Here is a 9,436-nt window from a genome sequence, read left to right as displayed (position 1 = left end):
TTTTTATAAACATATATCAATAAATACAAAAATTATAACTAGGTGCATGAGAACTGAATAAAATAATACAGATCAAAATAACAAAGATCAACTGGGAGGAGAAAAATAGGGAAATTAGTCTCCTGAAATGGGAGATATTTAGGCTGAGTCCATGATATAATATAGAACCAGCTACAAAAGAATATGCTAGAAAAACTTTCTAGGATGAAGTAGTAAACTTGCTAATATGTAAGGAATGTCAAAAAGATTCAGTCTGGACACAATATGAGAAATGGAAAACAATATAGCAATGGGTTGAGAGGTAATCAGAGGCCTAATTTTTTTTTAGGGACATAGAGACCCATAAAAATACGTTTAAAATTTTTTTCTAATTCAATGAAAGGCCTTTGGAATGTGTTTAAGTGGTGGAATGACATAATCTGATTTAGGATTAAAGGATTATTTTGGTTGTTCTGCACAGAATTGGCTATATGTGGACAATAATGCAAGCAGAGAGACTATGTGGAAATTATTGCAGGATCCAGGGAAGAGCTGATGGTGCTCTGGGATCAGAATAGTATGTGGAGATGAAAGGAAGAGATTGAATTTGAGATATTGTAGGAGGGACTGGCAGAACTTGCTGCTGATGGATGAGACATGAGGGCTAAGACAAAGAACACAGCGAAGTACAGACTTGGCATTGTACAGGCGTGGCATCAGCGTATCCCCGGCACCTTAGGTTGGAAGACTAGTCTTGACGCTAGCTAGCTGTGAAATCACTGGTAAGTATTTCACTGTTCTGAGATTGTTTTCTCAACTTTAAAATCAGGATAATAATGTCTAGAATTAATAATATTCAAAAAAAGTAGGTCTGCTCTCGCCGCCCGCCCGGCAGTCCGTCAGCCTCGCCGCCGCTGTCGCCGCCTCAGCGGTTCCGGTAGTCTAGAGCCCGCCCCATCACCTTTCCCCCGCGCCTCCCGGAGCCTCCGGGTGTCTCCTGTCCGCCCGCACAGGCCGGCCGCGACCGTCTGCGTCTTCTCGGCGCCCCTCGCCGCTCCGGCCGACATGAGTGGGGACCACCTCCACAACGATTCCCAGATCGAGGCGGATTTCCGACTGAATGATTCTCATAAACACAAAGATAAGCATAAAGATCGAGAACACCGGCACAAAGAGCACAAGAAGGACAAGGAGAAAGACCGAGAGAAGTCCAAGCACAGCAACAGTGAACATAAAGATTCTGAAAAGAAACACAAAGAGAAGGAGAAAACCAAACACAAAGATGGAAGTTCAGAGAAGCATAAAGACAAACACAAAGACAGAGACAAGGAAAAACGAAAGGAAGAAAAGATTAAAGCTTCTGGGGATGCAAAAATAAAAAAGGAGAAGGAAAATGGCTTTTCTAGTCCACCACGGATTAAAGATGAACCTGAAGATGATGGCTATTTTGCTCCTCCTAAAGAGGATATAAAGCCATTAAAGAGACCTCGGGATGAGGATGATGCTGATTATAAACCTAAGAAAATTAAAACAGAAGATAACAAGAAAGAGAAGAAACGAAAACTAGAGGAAGAAGAGGATGGTAAATTGAAAAAAACCAAGAATAAGGATAAAGATAAAGATAAAAAAGTTCCTGAGCCAGATAGCAAGAAAAAGAAGCCGAAGAAGGAAGAGGAGCAGAAATGGAAATGGTGGGAAGAAGAACGCTATCCTGAAGGCATCAAATGGAAATTCCTAGAACATAAAGGCCCTGTATTCGCTCCACCATATGAACCTCTTCCAGAGAACGTCAAGTTTTACTATGATGGTAAAGTCATGAAGCTGAGCCCCAAAGCGGAAGAAGTAGCTACGTTCTTTGCAAAAATGCTCGACCATGAATATACTACTAAGGAAATATTTAGGAAAAATTTCTTTAAAGACTGGAGAAAGGAAATGACCAATGAAGAGAAGAATATTATCACCAGCCTCAGCAAATGTGATTTTACCCAGATGAGCCAGTATTTCAAAGCCCAGACAGAAGCTCGGAAACAGATGAGCAAGGAAGAGAAACTGAAAATCAAAGAGGAGAATGAAAAATTACTGAAAGAATATGGCTTTTGTGTTATGGATAACCACAGAGAGAGGATCGCCAACTTCAAGATAGAACCTCCTGGGCTCTTCCGTGGCCGCGGCAACCACCCCAAGATGGGCATGCTGAAGAGACGAATCATGCCTGAGGATATAATCATCAACTGTAGCAAAGATGCCAAGGTTCCTTCTCCTCCTCCAGGTCATAAGTGGAAAGAGGTCCGACATGATAACAAGGTTACTTGGCTAGTCTCCTGGACAGAGAACATCCAAGGTTCTATTAAATACATCATGCTGAACCCCAGCTCACGAATCAAGGGTGAGAAAGACTGGCAGAAATATGAGACTGCTCGGAGGCTGAAGAAGTGTGTGGACAAGATCCGGAACCAGTATAGGGAAGACTGGAAGTCCAAAGAGATGAAAGTCCGGCAGAGAGCTGTAGCCCTGTACTTCATCGATAAGCTTGCTCTGCGAGCAGGCAATGAGAAGGAGGAAGGAGAAACAGCGGACACTGTAGGTTGCTGCTCGCTTCGTGTGGAGCACATCAATCTGCACCCAGAGTTGGATGGTCAGGAATACGTGGTGGAGTTTGACTTCCTGGGAAAGGACTCAATCAGATACTATAACAAAGTCCCCGTTGAGAAACGAGTTTTTAAGAACTTACAACTATTTATGGAAAACAAACAGCCTGAGGATGATCTTTTTGATAGACTCAATACTGGTATTCTAAATAAACATCTTCAGGATCTCATGGAGGGCTTGACAGCCAAGGTGTTCCGTACATACAATGCCTCCATCACGCTACAGCAGCAGCTAAAGGAACTCACAGCTCCTGACGAGAACATCCCTGCAAAGATACTGTCTTATAACCGTGCCAACCGAGCTGTTGCAATTCTTTGTAACCATCAGAGGGCTCCACCAAAAACCTTTGAGAAGTCCATGATGAACTTGCAGTCTAAGATTGATGCGAAGAAGGAGCAGCTAGCAGATGCCCGGAGAGACCTGAAAAGTGCTAAGGCTGATGCTAAAGTCCTGAAGGATGCAAAGACCAAGAAGGTTGTAGAGTCAAAGAAGAAGGCTGTCCAGAGACTGGAGGAGCAGCTCATGAAGCTTGAAGTTCAGGCCACAGACCGAGAGGAGAATAAACAGATTGCTTTGGGAACCTCCAAACTCAATTATTTGGACCCAAGGATCACCGTGGCTTGGTGCAAGAAGTGGGGGGTCCCCATTGAGAAAATTTACAACAAAACCCAGCGGGAGAAGTTTGCCTGGGCCATCGACATGGCTGACGAGGACTACGAGTTCTAGCCAGTCTTGAGGGGCAAGAGTTCTGTGAAAAGGAACAGTGTGGTTTGGGAAAGATGGATAAACTGTGAGCCTCGCTTGCCCTCACACCTGAGGGAGAGAGGCAGCAAGTCTTAACCAACATCTTTGAGAAAAGATATTATAAGGGAGAGCTGAGCCAGTTGTCCTATGGACAACTTATTTAAAAATATTTCAGATATCAAAATTCTAGCTGTATGATTTGTTTTGAATTTTGTTTTTATTTTCAAGGGGTCAAGTGGATGGGAATTTGTCAAGAGTTCTGCCAGGCAAATTCACTGTTTCACTGAAACATTTGGATTCTCTTAGCTACTGTATACGAAGTCCGATTATATTGGTGCGTTTTTACAGTTAGGGTTTTGCAATAACTTCTATATTTTAATAGAAATGAATTCCTAAACTCCCCTCTTCCCCATTTCAGGAATTTAAAATTAAGTAGAACAAAAACCCAACGCACCTGTTAGAGTTGTCACTATCTATTGTCATGGGAATCAATTTTCATTAAACTTGAAGCAGTCGTGACATCGGCAGTGTTTTGGTTCAGACACCTGTTCACAGAAAAGCATGATGGGAAAATATTTCCTGACTTGAGTGTTCCTTTTTAAATGTGAATTTTTATTTCTTTTTAATTATTTTAAAATATTTAAACCTTTTTCTTGATCTTAAAGATCGTGTAGATTGGGGCTGGGGAGGGATGAGGGGTGAGCGAGTCTAAGGATAATAAATAATCAGTGACTGAAACCATTTTCCCATCATCCTTTGTTCTGAGCATTCTCTATGCCCTTTCGGATACCCATCTTTTTCATTTAAAACCCCAGTCTTTCACTTGAAAGATTTTATTGTATAAAAGTTCCACAGGTAAAAAATTTAGAGGAAAATGAGTATTTGGTCCAAAAAAAAAAAAAGGAAAAATAATCAAGATTTTAGGGCTTTTATTTTTTCTTTTGTAATTGTGTAAAAAATGGAAAAAAAAACCCACATAAAAAGCAGAATTTTAATGTGAAGACATTTTTTGCTATAATCATTAGTTTTAGAGGCATTGTTAGTTTAGCGTGTGTGCAGAGTCCATTTCCCACATCTTTCCTCAAGTATCTTCTATTTTTATCATGAATTCCCTTTTAATCAACTGTAGGTTATTTAAAATAAATTCCTACAACTTAACGGAAAAAAAAAAAAAAAAAAAAAAGTAAATTTTACACCATGCTTAGTAGAGTGCCTCAAATTCAATAGGTATTTAATGCATACAATATCTTTGTCTATGTGTGCTCAGTAGCTTATCGTGTCCTACTCTTTGAGATCCTATGGACTGCAGTCCGCCAGGCTCCTCTGTACATGGGATTCTCCAGACAAGAATACTGGAGTGGGTTGCCATTTCCTCCTCCAGGGGATCTTCCTGACTCAGAGATCAGACAATGTCTCCCGCACTGGCAGGCATATTGTTTACCACTGAGCCTCCTGGGACTAATGAATATTCAAAAAAACTACAACTTACTATGTAGTGCATTGTGACTTCTGCAAGGCATTTAATAAAAATCTCTCCGTAAATTTCCTAAACTTGGTGATAATACTTATACGTAGTCATATCTGATTGACTGTATCAAACAAACTTTGATGACTGGCCTGCTGCCATCTAGAAGGCTCTCTTTCTCTATCTGCTATGGTGCCCATGCTTCCATCCTTGGCCAAGGAAATGTTCAACATTTGGTTAACACTTGGATGAAGAAGGAAAAGACATGACTATCAATGTTACAGATGACACAAGAGAGAGTTTATAGGAAAGATGTTGGAATCAGGACTCAAAAATATCCTCCACAAGCTTACATGGGCCAGAAAAAACAAGAAGAAATTTAAAAGGTAGAAACATGAAGTTCTACGTTTCTGCTTTAAAAAAAAAAAAAAATTAACCTCACACATACAGGATTAGTAGCAATTCATGTGAAAAGATTTGGCAGTTAGAGTTGACTGCAAGGTCAGAATGAACTTGCAGCATGATTTAGCTGCTAAAATAGTAAAGACAACTTTAAGCTTCATTAATAATAGCCCAGTGTCAAGGACAAGAGAAGAGACAGTTCTATGGTGTTCTGTTTTGATCAAAGCCATTTGGATCGTGTCCATTTTTTGAGGCCATGATTTACTCTTTTATTATTGAGTAGCTACAATGTATCATATAAGACTGAGATTGTAGGAATACAAAATTATATCAAGTAGAGATCCTCCTTTCAAGGTTGTCACAGTGGTGTAAGGGAGAACTTATATATGTGTAAATAACTAACATATAAAGGAGAAAGAGATAAATGACTTAAGGAAAATAGAAATAAAAAACAATGCAGATATTTGGGATAGATAGCTGTCACTGTCAATTGCAGAAATCAAAGAAGTTGGATTACATTTTACAGACAATGGGGCAGCCATTGGAAATGTTTGTATTGCAGAATGACATAATCAAAGTTGTGTTTCAAGAAAGAAAGCAAAAAGAAGAGAAACAATTTACCCAGCAATTTACACATTAGTCCATATGATCCTCACAGTGTTGTGGTTGGAAAATTTAGCCAGCTGAGGTAGAACCAGGAAAAACTGATAGTAATTTCAAGGAGACAGATTTTGATTTAGTATAATGAATTTCTATCCATCATGATGTCTAAGACAAAAGAACTGGTGATAAGCAAGTCACTAACCTTTTCCCTGGAAGAGTTCAAATAAAGAATGGATGGCCATGTCTCAAGCCCAGCATGAGTTGCAGTAGTTGACCTTGGGATTTCCTTGTAGTCCTAGAGATCGTGGAAGTCTGTGTTTTCATGGTATGTCAACACACTGACTACTTAACATGGTGAACAAAATTATTTCTGTATTATCTTAGCTTCCTACATGTTCTTTCTATTGTCCAAAGCTATCATTATACATTTTTAAACCTTAACACTATTTTTTATTATAAGATCATGTTAAGGAGTTTTTCTAGCTACTTTTATGACATTGTTTTAATTCATTATTCACTACATGTTTTGATAAAATAGCATTGATTTTAATTTCAGTCCTAATAGGAGATCTTACCAAACTTAAAATGAGCTCCAGAATATTCATTCTATAATACAGAACTATAAGGTAAAACTTATTAACAACAAGTATATGTGTTTGGTATTATCAGATAATAAAACCAATGGGATTCATCTGTTTCGTATGTTCCTTCCATGTTAAACAAATACATAGCAATAGAAGAATAGAAATGGCAATTTGGCTTTCTAGTTGATGTCTTTAATTTCAAGGACAATGATGAAATATACTGGGAGATTGTATTGCCCATTATTATCCTGATTTCTTAACATTTTTACAAAATAATGTTTTTTCAAGTTTGTGTTTATTTTAGTGTTCACTCTTAATATTGTCCATAAAATACCAAAATATAAGCATGCATCTACCACTTCTCTACTGGAGAATGTAAAAAAATCAATCACCATGTTGTCACAGGCAAGGAAACATCCAGGAAACAACAGGAAAGGGGACCACAGCACAGACTTGCAGTGATAAATTACACCATAGCCAGTGCATGCAACTAAATCAACAGTGGTCTGATTAATGGCTTCTCCACATAACACTGCAGGATGAAAAAGAAAACTTTGCAGGTTTTCATTACGGAGTGTTTTTAGTCGATCCAGAGTAACAGGGAGAGGAAAAACGTGTATGAGAAGTTTCTTTCTTTAAAATATTTGTTAACAGAAACTTATTCTGAGAAAATTAGGCTTCTATTTGAGCTTTATTTATAAAGCATCTGTTTTTAAATTGCCAGTATAAGTAAAATTTGTGTTGTCTTCCAGAATTATACAGTACCAGAAAACATAATTCATCTAGAAAAAGCAAAAGTGTAACTGACACTTGTGATATTTAAAGACATCTTTTACTGACAAATAAAAATTGGGAGCAGATTATGTTATATAACAAAGAATGTTAACATAACTTGAAATTATTAGCAATTCTATGCTTATAAAAATAACTCCAAGTTTGATATTTTTAGTTAAAAAATCTTCATGTTTTTCAAAATTTGAATTTTAACACAGTGTCCCAATTAGCCCTCCTTTTCAGCAACATGACTGCCAATCCTTAATGGTAAAACTATGTTTCCTTATTTTCGATGACCTTGATTGTTCTGAGAAGTGTTGGACCATTTTTAGAAGGTCTCTCAATTGAGATTTGTCTGATATTTTCTCCATAGTTAGACTGGGATTAGAAGGAAGAACAAAGAAGCAAAATACAATTTTCACCACGTCATATCAAGGGTTTATGCTCTCCACATGACTTACCACCTTTGATGTTAACCCTGATTATATAGCTAACATAGAGTTTGTGAAGTTTCTTTACTATAAAGTAGGTTGTTCTCTTTTTTCAAACTCTTTTGAAAAAAAGTAATAACCCACACTTAAAGGAGTGAGGAGTCATGCTTTCTTTACTAAAATCTAAAAAAAAAAAAATCAAAATTTAATCAGAAATTTCCTAGGAAAGCTGCAGCAACATGATGGTGGCACCTCAGCACACAATCACCTTTGACACAGAGTTAGCAACACGTCAGTGAGTGCTGTCATATTTGGGGACAGTCCCAGCTCCCACGCACATGGCTGCTAAGAACAGCTGTGACCCCAGGATCTGGGTCCAGACAGACATGAATGTGCTGAATGAGTCTATAAAGCAGAATAGATGCCAGAACCTTCCTTGTTTTTAGTTCTTTCCTTTTGCTTAGTTTGCTAAAATTTCCCTTACTTTTCAACTAATTTCTGGTCACCCTGTCTCTTTCCACTATTCTTTTCTTACTGTGCCTTATTTCATCATCCTATTCCCAAGTCTCCTTTTTGTTGTTGTTATTTAGTCACTAAGTCGTGTCAGACTCTTTGAGACCCCGTGAACCACAGCCAGGCTCCTCTGTCCATGGGATTTCCCAGGCAAGAATACCAGAGTGGGTTGCATTTCCTTATCCAGGGTGGTCTTCCTGACCCAGGGTTTGAACCCAAGTCTCTCGTGCCTCCTGCTTGGCAGGGGGATTCTTTGCCACTGAGCCACCTGGGAAGCCCCAGTCTCCTTCACATGTCACTTGTAATGACTTAGCAAATAATCTAATCAGATAAACCATAAGCAACATCATGATAATTGTTTCCTACTTCCACAGCTTGCTGGATACCCCTATGCCTCATGTGCTAAAAACAAAGATTAAAACAGCAATTATTTCCACGGTGACAATATTACCAATTGATTTTAGACAATGCACACTTTATATAATAAAGTTTTGATAACATCAGCTTTTTGTATTTTCTTTCAAAAATATGTGCTGAATTATACTTACCCCTTGCTCTAAACCAGACACTGAAGACCAAAAGAAATGGTCCCTAACATCAAGAAACTCGCAAAACCAGTAGGCAAGCAGTTAACTATCCACATGGTGTAATTACAAGTTACCACCGACAAAGTTTCTCAGGCTTTATACTGAAATTCCAGGCATAACCAAAACTCTTTTTTGTAAATGTTATGCGAAAAAGTAACCTAATACTAATAATGAGAGAATCACAAATTAAATAATAACATATCTTTTTTTAGAAGTCTGATTGACAATGATTTAAAGATTGGAAACAGTGTTGTTAGGTGCCATTCTGCAATGAATTGATGGCTTACATTCTTTGTTTTTAATTAATTTGTTCAGCTCTTTTATCTGTTTGTGGGGGATCTTTATTTGATTTATGGTTCTTTTATCTATTATAGATTTCAGATGTTTTCTGATGTTTACTTGTCTTTTTTAAAATACCTGTAACATTTTTCTATTGAAAGAATTTCAATTTTATATAGCCAAATTTATTAATACTTTCCTACACAATTCTACCTCTCATATTATTTTAACCTTCTTACCAAAATATTAAGTAGAAACTACTATAGCTCATGTATAAAATATACACAAACAATATAAACAATGTAATCATAATTCTATAAAAATAAACAGATGGCAATTATATTTCCCAAATTTCCAAACTTTCTTTTGTTAATGTGTATTATTCTTATAATCAGTATAAGCTACAAATGTAACATCTTTTTAACA

At 37.6% G+C, this 9,436-nt stretch overlaps 1 protein-coding gene across 1 annotated transcript; it reads left to right on the top strand.

Annotated features, from left to right (window-relative positions):
- Positions 1-853: 853 nt before the first annotated feature.
- Positions 854-4,481, top strand: LOC133048318 (DNA topoisomerase 1). The gene has a single exon (XM_061132032.1). It carries the CDS (start codon positions 1,045-1,047, stop codon positions 3,352-3,354), a length of 2,310 nt encoding a protein of 769 aa, XP_060988015.1. The 5' UTR covers positions 854-1,044; the 3' UTR covers positions 3,355-4,481.
- The last annotated feature ends 4,955 nt before the right edge of the window (positions 4,482-9,436 follow it).

The sequence above is a fragment of the Dama dama genome, chromosome 28, assembly GCF_033118175.1.
Source record: "Dama dama isolate Ldn47 chromosome 28, ASM3311817v1, whole genome shotgun sequence".
In the NCBI taxonomy this organism is placed as follows: domain Eukaryota; kingdom Metazoa; phylum Chordata; class Mammalia; order Artiodactyla; family Cervidae; genus Dama; species Dama dama.
The sequence above is the reverse complement of the archived record's forward strand: the minus strand, read 5'-3'. Positions and strand labels throughout refer to the sequence as shown.